The sequence below is a fragment of the Eptatretus burgeri genome, chromosome 13 (genome assembly GCF_056783735.1).
Source record: "Eptatretus burgeri isolate ZD-2024b chromosome 13, Ebu_testis_v1, whole genome shotgun sequence".
Taxonomy (NCBI): domain Eukaryota; kingdom Metazoa; phylum Chordata; class Myxini; order Myxiniformes; family Myxinidae; genus Eptatretus; species Eptatretus burgeri.
In genome coordinates, this window is record NC_140973.1 from 23,610,758 (window position 1) to 23,632,134 (window position 21,377).

Consider the following 21,377-nt stretch of genomic DNA (forward strand, 5'->3'; position numbering starts at 1 on the left):
GCTACCTGACTGTTTTATGGTTACCTAACTGCTTTAAGGTTACCTGGCTGTACATTTTAATGCTATCTAATTGTGTGCTTTAAGGTTTAATATTCCTTGAGTATGTGCTTTAAGATTACTTTGCGATTTGTTAAACTGAGGTCCATTTGTGCGATGTAGCATTCAGTAGATCATCTCCCCTCCTCCCCCTTCTTTCCTTCGTTGGTGCAGGTGTGACGGTATGCAGCAGCGCACCGGGTTCAGGCCCAAGCTCACCCAGTAATACTTCGGGCGGCGTTCCTGTGGAGAATGGCACCGTACACGGAATACACGCTAAGGTTAGCCATCTACTCTGCTTAAAGCTGAAAGCAGCGTCTGGAACGTTTGTGATTTAAAAAAAACATTTTGATTGCATTTATGAAGGGTTATACTGCTCCTGCTATGATTCCCTATAATTACTGCTATGGACTTTCGGTCTGGCACGTGGCAGCCCTCGTGGCCCGCCGTTCACTCCTCAGTCTCGTCTTTAGAATGAAGTTGGGGCTAATCTGGCAACAATTTTCATAATGTGTGCTTTGCAAATGAAAATCTTCTCCAAAAAGATCCGATGATGTTGATTCGTGGCTGCTATGTACCGAGTGTGAGTTGGTGGTGAAAGACTTATTTTGCTTCCTCTTCCTGCAAAACCTGCAAAATCCTCCCCGACATCCTTCCATTTTAAATTTTTTTTATTTATTTATTTGTCTGATATTCTGTTGCAGAGCTGTTAGGAAAAAAAAAAGAGGGTAGCACATTTTCCTCTGAGCTATCTTGCCTGGGTTTGAATCCTGACCCAACCATAAAACTCTGTCTCGTTCTTTGCAGGCCAGGTGTTGCATGAATGAGTGTGCTGTCTGTCAGCTGGGGACATTAAGCTAGATGAGGGGAGGAATGGATATGGGAGGGAAAGGGGGCGGGGGGGCAGGAATGTTTGCGAGTGGGAGATATGGGAGACCCCAACTCGTATTACTGCTGAAGGCTCCAACTACTATTGCTGGGAAGGCAGTTGGAAACTACCCCATGTATTTCCTTGCATCAGAAGCTGCTTTTAGTAGTTCCGAACATCTTAGAAAAGGCTTTGTTAATCCAGCATTCATTTATTGCTGGAGTAAATATGTACCGCAGTGTAACACCTCGTTGTTTTGGCCGTCTTGCTTTAGAAACGGCTGCTTCTTTGCCTGATAAAGGCAACACTTGAGAAGACTTTCCTTATCGGTTCAATGCTGGAAGTGAGATGGGACGGAATGTGTTTACCTTTAATCTTGACATTTCGAATTGTGATGAACTGCGTGTAATTGGGTGATTGTATGCACAGCCACGAGCATGCGCCGTGGACTATCCATCCATTCTTTAAATTGAAAGCCAGCTCGAGCTTCGTCACGTCCGTGCTGGAAGGTTTTCTTTAGATCTCAATTGTGGTTTTGCGCCATAAGACTACTTTGCATTTTTTGAAACAAAAGTTCTGTAACAGCATCTTGAGCATGCTCCAAACCAGATGAAATTTCCATAATCTGAATTTGTGGAGACTGTGAAGATACCGTTAGACATGCATTGTGTATCGTGTTGGCCAAGTTGTGTTTCACCTTAATATTTCTCACAATACTTATCCCGGCTCTCTTCTCTCATTTACTTCGTCCACACCCCTTTCCTTTCCACCACTCGTCCACTCGTGTGTGGGTGTGGTCTTTGCCCCCCTCCTTCCCCTTTGAACACCTGCCAGGCCGTGGATTTCATGCTACCCTCAGTCATTTAGCTCCTCCACGACCCGAGGTGTCTGTATAAAAATCGAATAACTTTTTTTTAGTGGTCCCCACTTAACTATCGCTTGAACAAGCGCCGTGGAGTGCACCGCCATGACCACAAAGGGCAGGAGTGCGAAGGCATTACATACCGGAACGCGATGACTTAATGTCACAAAATGCTCTCAGCACTTCCAAAATGAGAATCAAACAAACAAGATGACTCCCATGTGCATTTTATTAAATAAAGCGATGTAATTTTGCTTTCGTAGAACCGAAACCCTTTCTTGCGACTGCGGTGGTATGACATTAGCTGTAGTGTTGTATTAAGGTACGTGAGATTTCCTGAAACTGCAGTGTGTGCTTTGGTACAATTACAAAAACAAAATGCTTTGGTCAATAATGGGACTAAAATGAGGAAAGAAAATGTGATTCGGGGGAACAACGATTGGCAAAAAAAAATTAAATAGAAAGCATCAGAAAATGCAAAGCCCATCCGAGTCCGCTTTGTAGTCAGACTTCTTCCGTATGCTAAACATGATGAAAACAGCTAAAAACTCGAATGGCCAAACAAACGATTCCACCAAGTTTCGTCCGAATTCGTCCACAACTTTTTGAGATATCCTGTACACAAGCAGACGGACAGAAAGAGCTGAAAACATCACCTCCTTCACCTTCGGTGGCGAAGGTAAAATATCAAAAAATTGACACTTTTAGGCGATCTTGACCTTTTGACCGCAAAAGCGATTGTCTTCAGTGACCCCACATGCAAATCCTGATCAAATTTCAAGTCGATTTGATGAAATTGACTTTTATGTGATGCTGACCTTTTGACCAAGTTATTAATTTGTCACTACTACTACTACTACTACTACTACTACTACTACTACTACTACTACTACTCAGCGGGCGCATCCGAGATAGAGTTCACAATGTCGCGTCATGAGTCTTCGTCCATCATCAGTGTCTGCAAGTCCGCTATGTCATGCAGTCGATGTAGTTCAGTTGCCTCCTTCCTCTGGTTGGGCAAGGCAATCTGAATGAGATCACGTCAGATATAATTTAGTTCTTTTTGTCTTCTCCATATTTTCTTCATGAAGCTTTATTGAATATTTGATGGCAAAAGCTCAAATTGATTGGATGAAAATTGATGATTTATTTCCCATCCAGGTTTTACCTGATGACTCCATCTTTGTTGTTTGCTTATTTGGGTTCCTTCTCATGACTCAAATGCGGTATTTGGCCTTCCGTTTGACTGTGATGCTGACCTTTGACCTTTTTACCACATTATTAATTTGTCTTATCGATATTCCCATTATATAGCTTTGTTTAAATTTGATGACAAAAGCTCAAATGGTTAAAAAATAGAAAAGAAAAAAAAAAGTTGCGGCCCGGACAGAAACAGGCAGACAGACGCACGCGCACACAGTAGTGATTGCAAAACCCTGTCTCCTACTGTGCAGAGGGCGGGCTGATAGAGGAGTGATTGGCATTTGGGTTTCGAGCACTTTTGATGCCCACCGAGCAAACGGTGCCAATGAAAATATAATTTGAATCCGGGCACGTTGTGAACTTTGTGGCGGCGACATCTCTGTCATCAAGGGTGTCCAAAAGAAAGGAAACTATGGCCGGCTGATTGCGATGAGGTCATTTCTTTACTAATGGCTAGTTTGACTGCAATGATGGTTGTGCCACGTTTGAGGTCGCAAACCCTGATGCATTTTGATGGGAGGGCAAGGAATGAGTGCCTGGAAGAACAGACCTCTTGTTCTGGGCTACTTTGGTTTTGTTGTGAGTGTCGGTTTCTTGCTCACGGGGATGTCTTTTTGTTGTCTTCCCCGACACCCTCCACTTCAACAGCTCATGCCGTCACCAGAACGGCGTATTAATCGTGATGGGATGGCGAGCCAGGTCAACCTTTTTCCTTCACCCCTGTTGCCAAACATCACCCTGGGTTTGCCGGCCACTGCAGCGGTTGCTCATACGGTCAGTGTGCCCTCGGGGTTGGACGGTGAAACCATCGATAACTTGTGCACTTGCCGCTGCTGCCGTCAGTGTTGTGATGCCACTTGGGAATGATGTTCGGCTCGCCGTCCCGCAAACTATTGAGCCCACTGTCGTGCAGCGTCTTATTTTACCCTTTCTGTCGTCGTCGCGTTTCGTCTTGGCTGTCTGCACCTGCATTAATCTATGGCGTGTCACCGTTGGCTGAATTTACAACTGGGCCTTTTGGAAATGCACTTTTAGAAAGGACTTGTTCCACTTAATCAAATACCATGTTAAACATTTTTTTTAACAATGAACGTTTTCTCTTTGTCGACAATTCTCGACTCGTGGAATAGCGAGGAGACAGAAGCTTCCTGGTGGTTGTTGCCTTTAATAAATGAGTGAATCATTTAGCCACCGTTCTGAAGGAAGCTCATTCTCTTGTTTTTGTCTTCATCGGAGTTCCACTGAAGTCATTTATCTTGTGAATGGAATGAAATCGAGTTGGCACCATGCGTCCCCGTGAGTGGGCACCGTGCACACGTGATTAATAGATCACGGACTCTTGGCACAGAGAGTTGCTTGATGACTGTGGTTAAAGTCCCTCCCAGATGTCTTTCCCTTGGGTGGGTTCAAAATCCCATGGTCGACGATCGGTGCAGGGTGTTCAGCGGTCACACTCCTGTGGAGGTTTAAGATCCTTTGTCACTACAAGTTTGGTTCAAGCTTGACCTGCTCCTTGGTTTTCCCAAAGGAGATGAATAATTCTGAAGGAATTTGGTATTGTAGCATTGAATGTTGGTAACCAGTTCGCATAATCACGTGCTTCCTGCTTTTTAATGCACGTGCCGAGAATCAAGACTGTGGCGAGGTGATATAATTAAGGGGGTGGAACAAGGAATAATTATGAAATTTCTGGTTCACAAAAACCTCAAGCATGTTCACATTTTCTTTCTGTTGGCATCAGAGTACGGTCCTGGTTTATTTGTCCAGGTGATATTCAACCTTCGGTATGAACGAGGTCCAATGGCCAGGTAAAACTCGCACCACTCATGCACAGCATCTTTCAAAAAGGATGCTACATGAAATTTTTTTTTAGATTTTCCGAAAAATTGTACCGTACGTTAGAATGGAGTCCAGAGTCGGGAGTTTCTCTCACGTAAACACCTTTCAATATGTGCGCGCTCCTCTTGTATGATCATCTGAAGACGAGCTGCGAAATTTGTTACGACGTTTCGACAGTTACGCTCCGCACAGCATCAGCAATTGCATTTTTCAGTTTGTCAAGAGCGTGGAGGTCGTTTCCATCGCATCGACCCAATACAAAATAGCCGCATGAGTTGAGATCGGGTGAGTCGGGAAGCCGGCCCCACCCACGTCCAGAGCGACCGGGATACCGATTCCAAATGACCCGATGTCCAAAACGAGTAGTCAAGTAATCCAACACCACATTAGCAATGTGTGGCCTCGCCCCGTCCTGCTGGAAAATGTTGTCCGCAGGTCCACTCCAGAACTCTGCAGATGAGACATAAACGTATCGCATAGAATTTCAAGGAAAGAGGTGGAGGTAACTATCCGATCGAGAAAAACAGATCCGCCAATACCTGTAGGCGATGGTGGTGCATCGTAAAGGATGTACAGGTGTTTTTCGTTTCATGAGGATTTTCAGCAGCCGACACTCTCATATTTTGTTTATTAACTTCACCGTTCAGATGTGAATGTCCTTCATCTGTGAAGCAAATCCGCTCCAGTATGGTCCGATCACCGTCGACGAAGCATAAGAACTGACCACAAATATCAAGCTGGCGATCTTTATCATTCATGCTTAATGTTTGCTGCATTTGAATCTTGTTAGGAAGAAGTTTAATGTCTTGTCGTATGATTCGGTACAGTTGATGACGCAGACAAAGACAGAGTCTGCGATAAACGATTGATGGATTTGAGTGTTGCAAGTAAGCGCTTCCGAAAGACGAGCGACATTTTCTTTCTGCCGCCGACTCCTTTCACGTCATCCGTCACGTCACCTGTACTTTCAAGTTTTCTCGATCAAGCTCAGAATCGTAAATCTCTGACAAAAATCTCGCTGTGTCTGAACACTTTCGGTCTGAAAAAAGCCCGTTGTTCGACACTGTCAGACGCCACGACTGTAACTGAAGGGGTGGGATGATGCAAGCAATATGCCATAAACTCCCAACTGAACATGTTGTTCAACATGTTGCTGTTTATGCCGCTCTGCATCACGTGATCCAAATATTATAACCAAACAAAAATGGAGTGTCCTTTTTGAAAAACCCTGTATATGAAGAGTTGGCATTTTGACTAATACCGTGAATTAATTGGCAACATTTTATTTTTCTTATTGTCTGGTTCATCAAAATTTTACCTCAACAAAGAATGTGAGTACACCATTTAACAATTTCAATTAATGAAACCGACATGCACGAATTATCTCCTTTAACCCTTTGAACCCGAGCGGCTGTTTTACCGGCCACTACTCAAACCTCCGTATACCCAAGCGGCCGGTTTACAAAGCCACGACTCAAGCAGCTGTTTTACCGGCCACTACTCAAACCTCCATATACCCAAGCAGCCAGTTTACCGGCCACTACTCAAACCTCCATATACCCGTGACTGGTTTACCGGCCACTACTCAAACTTCCATATACCCAAGCAGCTGTTTTACCGGCCACTACTCAAACCTCCGTATACCCAAGCGGCCGGTTTACAAAGCCACTATTCAAACCTCCATATACCCAAGCGGCCGGTTTACAAAGCCACGACTCAAACCTCCATATATCCAAGTGGCCGGTTTACAAAGCCACTATTCAAACCTCCATATACCCAAGCGGCCGGTTTACAAAGCCACAACTCATACCTCCATATACCCAAGCAGCTGTTTTACCGGCCACTACTCAAACCTCCATATACCCAAGCGGCCGGTTTACAAAGCCACTACTCAAACCTCCATATAACCAAGCGGCCGGTTTACAAAGCCACTACTCAAACCTCCATATACCCAAGCGGCCGGTTTACAAAGCCACAACTCATACCTCCATATACCCAAGCAGCTGTTTTACCGGCCACTACTCAAACCTCCGTATACCCAAGCGGCCGGTTTACCGGCCACTACTCAAACTTCCATATACCCAAGTGGCCGGTTTACAAAGCCACTACTCAAACCTCCATATACCCAAGTGGCCAGTTTACAAAGCCACTACTTAAACCTCCATATACCCAAGTGGCCGGTTTACAAAGCCACTACTCAAACCTCCATATATCCGAGTGGCCAGTTTACCGGCCACTACTCAAACCTCCATATACCCGTGACTAGTTTACCGGCTTCTACTCAAACTTCCATATACCCAAGTGGCCAGTTTACCGGCCACTACTCAAACCTCCATATACCCGTGACTGGTTTACCGGCCACTACTCAAACTTCCATATTCCCAAGTGGCCAGTTTACCGGCCACTACTCAAGCCTCCGTATACCCAAGCGGCCAGTTTACCGGCCACTACTCAAACTTCCATATACCCAAGTGGCCAGTTTACCGGCCACTACTCAAACCTCCATATACCCAAGCGGCCAGTTTACCGGCCACTACTCAAACTTCCATATACCCAAGTGGCTGGTTTACAAAGCCTCTACTCAAACCTCCATATACCCAAGTGGCCGGTTTACAAAGCCACAACTTAAACCTCCATATACCCAAGTGGCCGGTTTACAAAGCCACTACTCAAACCTCCATATACCCGAGCGGCCAGTTTACCGGCCACTACTCAAACTTCCATATTCCCAAGTGGCCGGTTTACAAAGCCACAACTTAAACCTCCATATACCCAAGCGGCCAGTTTACCGGCCACTACTCAAACCTCCATATATCCGAGCGGCCAGTTTACCGGCCACTACTCAAACCTCCATATACCCAAGTGGCCGGTTTACAAAGCCACTACTCAAACCTCCATATACCCGAGCGGCCAGTTTACCGGCCACTACTCAAACTTCCATATTCCCAAGTGGCCGGTTTACCGGCCACTACTCAAACCTCCATTTACCCAAGTGGCCGGTTTACCAGCCACTACTCAAACCTCCATATACCCGAGCGGCCAGTTTACCGGCCACTACTCAAACTTCCATATTCCCAAGTGGCCGGTTTACCGGCCACTACTCAAACCTCCATTTACCCAAGTGGCCGGTTTACCAGCCACTACTCAAACCTCCATATACCTGAGTGGCCGGTTTACCGACCGTTATTAAAACCTCCATATACCGGAGCCGCTGTTTTACCGGCCACCACTCAAACCTCCATATACCTGAGCGGCCGCATTTTTCTCCAGAGAGCCGAGGGTGGGGAGCCGAAAGTCCAAGGAGCTCAGGGCTCAAAGGGTTCACGTTTAAAATGACAAAATGTTCAAAGTTAAAGACTGACTTGTGATGCTTTGTTGTTCAGTATACTATCTGGTACCACAAAAGCCAAAGAATGGTTGCATATTAAGTATAAATGAAAAGCCAAACTATGCAAGTTTATCTATCAAAATATTAAATATCCATTTTACTAAGTTCCACGTGTTTTCATTTTGAACTGTGAATTAGCCATTCATGTTCAAAAGTTTTGAATAAAGCATGATGGCACACCAATTTCCATGCAAGTCATTTGTTCTGTATGCCTTGTTATTTGTCACTTTGTTTGCTCCCAATTGTTACAGGTAAAGGTGTGTAATGATTAAAAAAAGCCTTTTTTTGATATTTGTGATCTTTACTTTGGTATCCGTAGGGGGCACCCGGGCCCAATGCAGAGCGCCAGGCATTGCAAGCACTCAGAGCAAACACGCCGGGCCTGCCGACTCCTTTCCTGACGTCTTTACCCACATTTCTAGCATGTGGTGATTCTGAAGGCACTTCAACACTACAGCAGCATCTACTACTTCTAGAACGCACCCGCCTGGCAGGTGGGAAGGATTGTGCAAACTTGAGTTGATACCTTCTTTCATTTCAACCCCCACGCCCCCCCCGCCATCCTCCCCTAACCATCTCTGGCCATTCCCACAGTTGCAGGTCCTCTCGACGCCTCTTTTTCCCTCCCCACATCCGTGCACTCCTCTATTCCCTCTTTTCCCTCTGTGCACCCCTCTTTTCCTTTCTTTTTCTTCTTCATGTCCTCATCTCACCACTTTATTTCCCCCCACCTCCTTCTCATGCCCCCCTTTCTTTTTCCATCTGCACATCCCTTGTTTTTTATTTTTTTTCCTCAAATCCACACATCCTCCTTTTCCTTCCTCTTGTCCAAGGGCCACTCCCTTTTCCCTTTTCTTCACCCACCTTCTGTACAGGCCTGATGCTTCAAGCTCAATCCCAACTGGTAGCTCCAGCGAGTTCAGCAGGCCAGAAGGTAGCCCATCACCGGCCATTGTGCCGCACACAGTCAGCTCCACAACCTGACAGCACGCAGGCCCTTCAGCAACTTGTGCTTCAGCAGCAGCACAAACAGTTCTTGGATAAGCAGAAACAGTTACAGCAGGTATAGCATTTTGGCTTTCCTTCACTGTAATTAAGCATACTGGTTAAAAACTATAATTTGCAGCTCTAATCGCGACGTTGCTTTGCTGTGCCGCACATTGGTTTTGTCGGAGGAGAAAATGCACTGTTTTGTGCTGTTTCAGCTCCTGCTTACAAAAGTTAACAGTGAAACGGGATCCGTGGGCACCTTGCATCACGAAACTCACCCTGAGGAAACGGAGGAAGAACTGCGTGAACAGCAAAGAATGCAGGAGGATGACGACGAGGGAGGTGGCATTGCAGTCGACGGTGCGGTGGTTCATGTGAAGCAAGAACCGGGGCTTAGTGGCGGCGAGGAAGAAACCGACAACGGTGATGAGACGGAAATGGCTCCGGTTCTGCCTCCAAATGGACAGCAGCTGCAACTGCTGCGGCAGGTATATTGGACATTAATCGTAACCCTCAGAGCACGCTGGAATATAGTCTTCATGTGAAACCATTGGTGCACTTTGAGAGCAAATGGGCCAATTAAAACCCAAATTCAGCAATCGGTCACTCGCCGAACACAGCGGTGCGGCAGATTGTTACCTCCACCACTGAAGGTGGATGGAGGTTATGTTTTCACCCCTGTCTGTCTCTCTCAGTCAGCAGCATATCTCAAAAAGTTGTTGACTGATTCGGCCGAAATTTGGTGGACAGATTGGGTGTGTGACGAGGACGAATCGATTCATATTTGGTGAAGATGTGGACGCGGATCTGAAAATTATTTTAGTTTTTAAAGTCATTTTTCACCATTGAGAGATGGGGCCAAAAACGATATGTCGCATCATGTTTCAAAGAGTTGTGTGTGGATTTGGATGAAGCTTGGTGGATGAGTTGGGTAGATGACGAGAACAAGCCGATTAGATTTTGGTTCCGGTCAGGATCCAGATCCAGCCGATCAGCAGGATACAAAACGTAAACTGTTCAGCCTGGCGGAGATATGCACTCTACCGATGCCGTTCTCGTTTGCAAATTGTATGCATTCCATGCACGTGATTGGCCAAAGCACGCCGTGAGCTCAATGTCAGCACGTGGTTTAAACATGGACGTAAATGCAGGGGTACATAGTTTACGTGAAATTTGTGTGGTTTATAACATTTATGCTCGCTTCACACACAATGGCTGGAAGGATAACCTAGAGGTACGTGGCCTGGCCTCTGAACTGTCTCGTCTCGGTTTGAATCCCGACCTGGCTACAAACCTCCATTCTGGTGTTTCCCAGACAGGATGAGGCGAGTGTGTGCGCTGTCCGTCGGAAGGACGTAAACTTGTCTGCTAGCACCAATCGTTTGTATATGTTAAAGATCCCACTGTGTTTTTTCAGGAAGATTAGCCGAGTTATTTCCAATAACCTGAACCAATTGCAAATCCATGCACCTCCACTAGAGTTCCCTGTCAGGGAGTGGTGATCTATCCAGGATTACATCCAAATCCAAATCCAAATCCATTGGTGTTGGTGCTGCTGAAGCAGTATTGGCCACAATCCTGGATGAGTCGCCACTCCGACACAAGATACTCAAATGGCTCAATCATCCCAGCATGCTGGTACTCATTTTGCCGGCTTCGGAAGGATGACAGGCTGAGTCAACCCCACCTGATATTGATTCAACAGCCGAGCAGGATTTGAACTCAGGACCCTAGGATCCCAAGCCACCACCCTATCCACGAAGCCAACACCAGGCTTAACCTAGCTATAAACCATCGCCTTGGTGTTTTGCAGGCGTAGAGATTCATCAATGCGGTGACGTCCCTCGGATGGACGTTAAACATGGTGTCTCATCAGCTGGCATTAGTTGGTAGACGTTAAAGATCCCACGGTATCCTTCACGAAGAGTTGGCGAACTATCGCCAGAACCCTGAACAAATTACAAATTCCTACTCTAACCTACAAGGGGCACTGCATCAGTGGCAGAGCTGCACCCAATACCGGACTGGTCAGCAAATTATGCTGCATACAAACGAATAACAAGAAGAGTATAGTGGCCAGTCGGTTATGTCGAGTTGAAAGGTGCTTTAGTGAATGTTCCTTCGTGTATCTAAAACATTGCAGTAATTTTTGTGATTTGCAATGAAAAAATCCTCATACGAGCACAGACGTGCCGTTTTCAAAGTTATTGTTTGTTCTTTCTATGAAAACGCAGTCTTGGTCTTGAATGGTTGTGTGAACATCCGGTCCAGAATTCCAAAGGAAAGTGCATGAAGCATTTGACCTTTTGTTTCCTTCTCTGAGCTTTCTCTTCCCCGTTCCTCTTTGGTTTGTGGGAACAGGCCGGCAACTCGGGCCTCCATGCACGACCCCCAAACCCACAAGCCATGATACTCGAGCAGCAGAGACTGCATTTACTGCAGGCGGCCGGTCTCACGCAAGTGCATCGGCCGCTGTCCCGTGCACAGTCCTCCCCTGCTTCAGCCTGCCTTCCACCCCAGACCTCTGCAGAGCAGATACCTCCAAAAATGAGTTTTACCACAGGCAAGTCCTTTGCAGTACCACATGTCAGGGCTCTCTTTTGCTTTGGCATCATAATCTCCATTCTTTTCTGCTGTTCGTATTTCCTTTTAGTAACCCTATTAAGTTTTAAGTTTGACTGGGTGAGGAGGATTGTGGGATTGAAGAGGGTGGATAAAAGTAGGATAGATGAACTGAGGGAGGAGATTGATGTGCGGATGAGCTTGACGGGGAGATTGTAAGAAGCTGTTTAAAGTGGGCTGGCCACTGTGATGCGGATGGCGGAAGAGAGCGGGTCGGTTGAGGAGCAAAAGAGGTAGACTGTGGTTGAGATGGGAAGATTGTGTGAGGATGGATATCAATGAAGTGGGGGTGGTTGGAGAGTGGAGAGAGAGATGGCTGAAGACAGGGGGAAGTGGAGGAGGATAGTGGGCAGGGTAGGGCAGAAGCTTGGTACTGTTGGACTTCACCCCTGATAAAGGGAAGAGAAAGAGAAGATTGTGTCTTTTGTCTGTCTATGTTGCGATTGAACACTTGTCTTTCATTTTTGAAGTTGTGATTTGCTGGAGGAGGTAATGCTGATCTGTCGATTGGCAAGTCCCTTACCGACCCCTTCCCTCCCCCAATCACAAACCAGGCCTTGTGTATGACCCGCTAATGCTGAAGCACCAGTGTATGTGCGGTCGTAGTGGTGGCCACCCGGAGCATGCAGGCCGTGTTCAGAGCATCTGGTCCAGACTACAGGAGACCGGATTGGTCAACAAGTGTGAGGTTCGTGTGGCGCAAATGGGCTTCCGATGTCAATTTGGATTGCAGTACAAATGTTGTTTCAGGAAAACAAGCTTTTTATCCCAATGCTTAAAATAAACAAAAAATCAGGGACATATTGTGATTGGCTCCCTCAGTCTGTCTTTCTGTCTATATCCCCCTAAACGGTTGTTCAGAAACCCATGGGGTGGGGTGAAAAACTTTTTGCCATCTTTCAATTTTGCTTTAGGTGGGAAGCGTGGGGATTTGTGATGGTGCGCCATCAACTTCGATCTAGTTTTCCATTTTCATTTTTAAAAGGTGAAGGTATATTGGTATTTAAAAAGAATAAAAATTAAATAAACCTCCTTTTTTTTTTTTTAAACGCAGGTTCCAAAAATACATAATGGTCTAATGGTCCACTACGTATTCATATATGATGTACACATCATTGACACATGGTAATTTTTCAAAGTATTCCCACATGGGTCCCCCCCTCCCCCACCCTCCCCTCATGATGACTGTTATTTCACTTCCAACTTCAACTTGCATTGAAAATGATTTTGCTTTAAAGCGAGATCAGTATTGGTAATCAGCACAGGCCGGTCTCCTTCACTATCACGCGCCGCCATGTCGGTGTGACTATCACAGATCGCCGTGTCTGTAATCGGCACAGGCTTTCGAAAGCACACCCGATTCATATAAAATAACCAAGTGGCGATTGCTTTAAAAACTGCCACGAGGGCAAAGAAAAACACGATTACTTGTCCAGAGCTCGGGTGCCGAGGGATAAAAGTTCAAACCTACTGTACTTACTTCCTGGTACGTCTTAACATCATACGTTTCACTGTTCCAGGGGTAGCCGAGACACCGAGTGCATCAAAGCTTTCTAAATAGTGTACAGTATTAAAGGATTGCATACCGATTTTTTTTTTTCGGTATACCGGTCTATCGATATGAAAAATTATACCGGTATTTTGATATGTCGCCGGACCTTAGACTGGACACAGCACCTGGGATTTGAGTCTGGGAACACGTCCTCATGAGCTGCGTAAATGGACACACTGAGCTGGAGAATGTTCTGTCATACATCAAGAGTAGAATGTATTCCTGATACATTGTATCCTGCTGATTACCAATCCTGTGTATGTGTAGAGGGTTCGACCTCGGAAGGCCACCCAGGAGGAGATACACACTGTGCACTCCCAGAAACACACCTTGCTCTACGGAACGAATCCCTTCAATCCTCAGAAGCTAGAAAGTAAGACATGGTGTTTGCGTGCAAAGCGGTCTTTTTCCTGAACCTCATTTGGGTCTGAATTTGAGAGTTGAACGATGTATGACATTGAAGTGAATGTCAAGACCCGTGCTGCTAACAAAACCATCTGTATGAGAGATCGGTGGAGGATGTAAAAAGACCTGTTTTGTTGCTCGATCCTGATTTTGGGAAGTTTGATCATGAAATCAGTTGACACGTTGATTGCCTGGAATGTTTTTGGGGGTTTTTTTTTTTTTTAGACATTTTTGATGAACATCAGTCTCGTTTTGTAATCTGTTTTCATTCTTTTACCTGTTCCTGTAAGGATCCATGGTACAAAAGTGTCTGGTCATGCTTCCCTGTGGTGGCATCGGGGTGAGTTGCTGAATGTCACGTGATCCCAATCATTAAAGGCGACTATTGATCGTCATCACATGTTAGCTTCATCATTTCTGTGTTTATTTTTTGTTGTTGAATCGGCCTGTGTTATCGGAAAGGATTTCCATCATGCCGAAGTAATGCACAAACCCTTGAATGTCGATTCGGTCTCTTTCTTGCTCACCGAGGCCGATGCCTGTGCCTGCTCACAGGTGGACAGCGACACTGTTTGGAATGATCTGCACTCGTCGGGCGCAGCGCGGATGGCGGTCGGCTGCGTGGTGGATCTTGCTTTTAAAGTGGCTTCTGGAGAGCTTAAGGTTTGTTCACTACAAGGACTTGCATATGCTGCTGATTTTTATTTATTTATTTTTGTATCCAAAGTCAAGGCTCATGGAATTGCTCGAATACAAAATGGATCAGGATGCAACAGCACAACAGGAACAGTAGAAAGAGAGGGGAGAAATGCCAACAAGAGGGCAAAGAGACAAAGCAAATGGAGACGGACAGACCACCACCCTGTCAGCGATGGGAAAGTGATCAGCCCATTTGACTTGGCTTCGTCGTGGTCGATGCCAATAATGCTGAAGGCCTTGGTTTCCACGGCGTCAGGCTGAGAAAGGTGTGAGGCAGGAGCGCCAGCCCAAAGGGGTGAGCAATACTGCATCAAGCTATGGATGAAGGCCTTGGAGGTGGATAAGAGTTCAGGTGTGCCAAGGAAGGACTTGGTATTACGGAGGATGCCCAGTTGGCGACTGGCTTTGGAGGCCAACTTTTTATATTTTTTATTTTTAATATACAATGTCGAGGCTCGTATGAGAGCTAACGCACAGAAACGCACAACAAGGGGAGCAGGAGACGAGAGGGGTGGGAGAGGAAAGGAAAAAAACAGTGGGGAACACAGACATGAGATCTGTGGAAGGGAGAGCGATGGGGCGAGGTACACAGGATAAACAAGATGGACACCACAGGGACTTTCAGGAAGGAAAGCAGGGAATTTGAAGGAGGTGGATTAGCGGGGGTAGAAAATATCAGTTTTAGATGGGGAAAGATAACAGATGGTGGTGGACAGATGTTTTGAAGACCTGGAGGGAAGAGTGGGATTGAAGAGAGTATGGGAGTTTGTTCCAAAGGCAGGAAAGAAGAATGAAAGGGTGAAGGTGAGTAGTGAATCTTGATTTTGGGAGTTTTACCAGAAGGGGTTGCTGGTGGAACTTAAGCATCCTGCGGCAATATGGGGTAGGGGGACATACAGTATCTCCGACAGAGCAGAGTGGGGGGGGGGGTGGGGGGTGCGAGGCTGGAGAGGAGACTGTAGAAGACAGAAAGACCACTGACCTGCCTGAAGTGAGAGAGTGAGAGACCCAAAGCCTCAGCCTCATCACAGGTGATACCAATGATCCTAAATGCCTTGGTTTCCGCAGCGTGAAGCCAAGAAAGTTGAGAAGCGGGAGCACCAGCCAAGAGGGGAGAGCAGTACTCCATCAAGCTGTGGACGAAAGCTTTGCATGTGGTCAGGAGCTCAGGTGTGCCAAGGAAGGACTTTGCACGACGGAGGATGCCCAGTCGGTGACTGGCTTTTGAGGCCATCTTGGAAATGGGGCTTTACCAGGAAAGATCATGGCAGATAGTGAGACCCAGAAGCTTGAATGAAAGGACTTCTTCAAGAGGATTGTTGAGAAAAGGGTGGGGGGGGGTGTTTTCCAGACGATGCTTTCGGAGAGACATAGTTAGAGTGTGAGATTTGTCAGATGTTGGACCAGCTTGTAATTTTATCCAGATCTGCAGAGAGTGAAGAGGTTGCTGCTTGCTGATCTGAGTGATGACAGATGGTACCGCAGAGGATAGTCATCATTTAACATATAAAGATGATTTTCCAGAGAGTTGGAGAGATCATTGATGAAAACCAGAAAGAGAACAGGGCCCAGAACGCTACCTTGAGGAACTCTAGCCTGGATAGGAAGAGGGGATGAGAGAACTCCATTTAGTGCCACACGTTGACTGCGACAGGAGAGGAAGTCTGTGAGCCATGAGTGAAGATGGCCTTGGATACCATGGGAAGAGAGTTTGGTGAGCAGGGCAGGGTGCCAGACTGTGTCAAATGCACGTGATATGTCGACGGATATGGCTCTGATTTCCTGTCTGGCATTGAGGACCTCCATCCATTGTTGGGAGAGCAGAAGCAGCATATCCAGGGTAGAGTGACCTGGTCTGAAACCAAATTGATGATCGGAAATCAGGCCATTGGAGAAGAGGAAGGATTTAATGTCTGAAGCGATGATGGATTCCATAACCTTGCTGATGATTGGGAGAAGGCCGATTGGTCTGTAGTTGCAGGGATCTGTTTTTACACCTTTTTTTTATGCAGGGCAGTAATGTTTGATTTCCAAGCAGATGGTACTTGACCTTGAGCAAATGAGAGGGTGAATAGAATGGAGGTAGGGTGAGCAAGAGCAGTAGAGCAGGTTTTTAGGTCATGAGGGCTGAAGCCGTCTGGACCGGTTCCAGAATCTGAGTTGAGGTTTGACAGCAAGCTCTCAACCTTGTCAGGAGAAAAGGACACAGAGTCCAGGGACAGTTGGGTGTGACTGGGTGAGGTGGGTACAGAGAGCAATGGGTTTCGGACACAAGATTTTGATGCATTCAAAATTCACAAGTTTAGGCATTCAGCCTTTTCACGTGTGATATCAGCAGTGCGGCCATTTGAGGTAAAGAACGGGATGGAGGGGGAACATACACCAGAAACAGACTTAACTAGATGCCACCAGGATTTGGAGGAGGTAGAGAGGTTTGAGAATTCAGACTTGAGATTCGAAAGATGTCGTTTTCTCGCTCTCCTGAGGGTAAATACTTGTTACAAGCTTTGTGGAAGGTTGCCTTCAGTTGGATTCGCCTTCCATGAGGTGAAGGCAAGTTGTATCAGGGCAACTGCCTCGCCACAAGCTTCAGTGTACCATGGGTGGAAGGAAGGGTAGGACAACTGAAGACGAGATGGGATAAATCTGTGCATGAGGGAGAGCAAGTTTCCATGAAACAATTCCCAGGATGAGTTGATGTTGGAGGAAGTAGAGATGGGAGATCAATCTCAAAGTTTGATGGCTGCTTGGAGACCCTGCCAGTCGGCCTGAGTGAAATGCCAGACTTGACGGCGCTGAGGTGGTTCTCTAATAACAGCCAGAGAGATGTCCACTTTGACAAGGACGTGGTCAGATGAATCGATTGGAGCAGAGGAAGAACAGCAGATATATTTTGGGAAATTTGTCAAAATCAAATCCAGAAGAGATGGAGTACCATTGGTTGAGATCCGGGTCGGGAAGTTGACCGATTGAGTCAGTCCCAATGAGTCTCAGAAGTATTTTGCTGAAGTACCATGACAGGTGAGAGAGGTAACCACACCCAGCCGACTGACATGATGACAATTGAAGTCGCCACATAAGAGGAAGAGAGAGTTTGGATTAGAAGATAGAAGATGGTCCATGTTTTCGGATAGTGAGGTGTAGATGGAGTCATCACTGTTCGGTGGACGGTACAGTACACATATAAACATGAGGTGGGAGTGGAATGGAAGCCGTAGCCAGAGGTATTCCTGGGGGTGTGGGGGAGAGAGGGCAGTGCATGGAGAGTGAGGAATAGAGTCTTTGATGAAGAGAGCAACTCCTCTACCAGGACGAGGCTCAGGTTTGTCATACCGGAGGAGGGAGTAACCAGGGAGAGATACTTGGGAGTCAGGGACGTCTTGAAGAAGGAAAGTTTCTGTTTGGCAGATTATGTCTGGTTTGTCAGTGGCAACCTGTATGGAAAGATCTGTCGGGTTTGAGAGAAGGCCCCGGATGTTGAGGTCCACACGGTTAAGGAAGAGGGAAGGGAGGAGGTTTTGGGTGTGGGTGAGGATGGGGCGGGGGGGGGGGGAGGAGGGGGTAAGGAGAGTTATTGACAGAGTGTGGGGGATTGCAGAAGAGTTTGGGGTGAGGGCTGGATGAGGAGGAGAAAAGGCTCAGTGGTGCTGGGTTGATGTACCATGGGGAGTAGTAAGAGAGGGAGCAGAGGGCAGTTGAAGATTGGAGGAGGTGGAGTGATGATTGATGAAGTGGAAGAGAGAGGGTGGGGGAAGCTGGCACCTTTGTGGATGTGAGGGGCAGGCAACTTTGGGAAAGGGGAGTGAGGGAGAAGGGTGAGAGGGGAGATTTGAGGGAGAAGGATGAGGGGGGGGATTAGTTTTGAAGAAAGGTGAGGGGGAAGAGTGTGAAGGTTGCTTTGGGAGAGGTATGGAGAAGAAGGGAGTGGGCAAGGGGAGGTACAAGATTTGAGGGGTTGGGAAGGGGGGGCTGAGAGGAAGGAAGGAGCATGTTTGTGATGATGAGTGTACTGGTTGAGTGTGTGAGATGTCTGTAAAGTTAGAATGGAGCCCACAGATGTCAGAACACCACACACTTTGGGACAACAGAGGAGGAGCTGATATTGAAGCAGAAGACGGTGAAGAGGTGCCAAGAGCGGAGGTAGGATGAGGGACAAGATGGGAGGGGTAAGGAGAGGGTATAACAGGTGAGGGGTTAGGAGGAGGTGGATGTAAGGAGGTGGGGTGAATTGGCACTGAAGTTGGAGAAAAAAAGGATGATTGATGGAACATGAACATACATCGCAAACTGGGATTTAAATTTTTTTCAAGTCAGAGATGCGATTAAAGACATTACGTGAGGGATGCAATAAAGAAGAATTAAGAGAATGGAGAAAAGAAACGTCGTAACAGCTTGGACTTTTGAGACACGGAATGAAGGAAAGGTCGAAATTCAGCCTTTTGAAGGAGGAAGAAAAAGAGTAGTGAATTATGATACAATACCGAGAACCAGACGTGGGAAAGTGGAAGTTGTAACATTTTAAGAGACTGTTTTTTAAATTTGTTTTTCGATATAGATTACGTAAGATGAGGTCGAGGAAAGGTTGAAGTTTCCTTTACCTTTACACAACTTTGACATGTGGTTTGCCCAATAAACATCATGGCTCATCGTGAGACCCAAGGGTTTGAGTGACAACTTCTTTGAGAGGGTTGTGTGATAAAGTCGATGGGAGTGTTTGCCATACAGTCCTTTCGGAGAGGGAGAGCGAGAGTGAGAGAATGGGATTTCTCAGGATTGAAAGACATGTTCCAAGTCTTTGACCAGCGTGTGATTTTTTTTTTTTTTTTTTTGTCAAGGTCTGACGAGAGGGAAGAGGCCGCTACCTGTCTATCTGAGGGATGAGGAATGTCACGGCAGAGGGTGGAGGAGTTAGAAAAGATATAATGTTGATTTTTTCCAGGAAGTCGGAGAGATTGTTGATGAAGATTAGGAATGGCATGCGGCCTCAGAACACTACTTTGGGGGCACCCCGGCCTTCACAGGGAGAGGAGATGTTGCACCTGCTTTGGTTTGCCATTGTTTTTTTTTTTTGTTTTTTTTTTAAATTCGAGTGGAATTGGTCATTGATTGATGAGTGTTGAGGTTATGGCATTCCAAAAAGATCTTTGATATTGTCAAAAATCGAAGGTAGATTTTTTTTTTTTAATTTAAAAACGATCCTTGTTATTTTTCGTTGAGGTCGTTACAAGTGATCGATCGGCTTCCAATAATAATTAGTCGTGAGTTTGTCAGCGTTTTCTATAATTACGAGTTGGTATGTATTTCTTGAATTTCCTTTGGGGACTTCGGCTTGTCGGAGTTCTCGAGATCGCTGATAAACTCCATGAAGGCTTTCTGCCTGGAGAGTTTGGATGATGAAACATCTTTGGCCTTAAAAGCTGGACGGATAAGGAGGGAGGATAGCTTGTGCTTCCATGATGCATCTGATATAGCAGATGCTCAAGTGTGATGGAAATGAAAACGTCGATAAAACGGATAAGTTATAAATAAATAAAAAATCTGCTTCATGATGATTTTGGTGTTGTTATTATTTTTTTGTGATTTGATGATTAATTGCCACCCACCACGTCCCCACCTTTCTACATCAGAACGGCTTCGCAATCGTCCGACCACCGGGGCATCACGCGGAGGAATCGCTCGCCATGTAAGCAGAACATCCCCAGCATTTTGGAGTGCAAAGTCACACCGGAATGCAATTATGTCACGGCTGCTTATTAGACATGAGGTCGTCAAAAACACCCTCGTGTGAACTTCCTTCTTCCTGCAGCCCTTTACGCAAATAAATACTTTACGTCTCACGACTAGCAAGTACGACATCGCTTGTCAGAATGTTCCGGGTTAACAGGTGTACAAGCGACTTGTTGTGACGTTGCTCACGTTTTCAAGTTTATTCTGATGACATTGCATAACCATGTAGACTTTGGTGTTGCTGCACCATCGGGTCTAGTAATGGCAAACGTGCTATGTCTTTCAGGGGATTCTGTTTCTTTAACTCCATTGCAATAGCAGCCAAGTTGCTTCAACAGAAACTCAGTGTGAAGAAGATAGCCATTGTGGATTGGGTAAGGTGTTGAATGGCATTTTTATACACAACAAGCAACGAGTATTGGCTTTTCAAAGCCAAGTCATTCAAAAAAAATGTCTCGACATGTATTTGGACGGATCTGAGGGAGCATTTCGTTGACGAGGTCGTTTGTATCGTTTTTATGTGCAGGACATCCACCATGGAAATGGAACGCAACAAGCATTTTACAAAGACCCCAACGTGCTCTACATCTCCCTCCATCGATATGACGATGGAAACTTCTTCCCTGGAAGCGGCGCCATTTCAGAGGTGAGCCAAGAAGTCGGACAAAGCAGGTGCGGGAAGTCCCTGAAGGTCATCGATGAGCCAGCTGAGTTGTCCCGACAATACAATAACAACATGGTAATTCTGTTGAGAAAAGCTCCGTTTCCAGAAGCTTGGAATCCAAATCCTTAATATTGATGCCTTCAGCTGCAAACAAATAACGTTTGGGAATGCCAGTCCAGATGTCTTCACCAGGCCGCTGCAGGTGTCCTTGCAGTAACAGATTTATCATCTCATTCATCCCAATATTTTCTCTTCAAAATTTCTGCTTCTCATCAGTTGAAGCCGGTTTTCAAACGTTTGAGTATTCAGTTGTATTTGCAATGGAAAACCAGTCTTCATTAGGGTTGGCGTCGGTCTGTGTGTCGGTGGAAATATAAGGGCAACGGCTTTTCTTGATCAAATGTTGAGAGAGGTATGCTGACCGCCGTGGGAAAGAGTAAAGCAACGTTTCGCACATGAGCCCTTACGTGAGAGCCATGAGAGCTTGGTCTGAAGAGAGAGTCGTCTCTCTGTCTCTCTCTC

At 46.1% G+C, this 21,377-nt stretch overlaps 1 protein-coding gene across 12 annotated transcripts in view; it reads left to right on the top strand.

The window, feature by feature from the left end:
- LOC147014067 (histone deacetylase 4-like) overlaps positions 1-21,377 on the top strand; it is a 234,200-nt gene that overhangs the window by 205,744 nt on the left and 7,079 nt on the right. For all 12 annotated transcript variants that reach the window (XM_085851686.1, XM_085851681.1, XM_085851679.1 and 9 more), the window contains 13 exons: positions 211-317; positions 3,618-3,743; positions 8,516-8,690; positions 9,072-9,259; positions 9,402-9,674; positions 11,548-11,749; positions 12,363-12,496; positions 13,628-13,733; positions 14,056-14,105; positions 14,321-14,428; positions 20,092-20,147; positions 20,478-20,565; positions 20,718-20,837. In XM_085851686.1, coding sequence (XP_085707812.1) covers positions 211-317; positions 3,618-3,743; positions 8,516-8,690; positions 9,072-9,259; positions 9,402-9,674; positions 11,548-11,749; positions 12,363-12,496; positions 13,628-13,733; positions 14,056-14,105; positions 14,321-14,428; positions 20,092-20,147; positions 20,478-20,565; positions 20,718-20,837 — 1,733 coding nt within the window. The remainder of the gene's footprint in view (positions 1-210; positions 318-3,617; positions 3,744-8,515; positions 8,691-9,071; positions 9,260-9,401; positions 9,675-11,547; positions 11,750-12,362; positions 12,497-13,627; positions 13,734-14,055; positions 14,106-14,320; positions 14,429-20,091; positions 20,148-20,477; positions 20,566-20,717; positions 20,838-21,377) is intronic.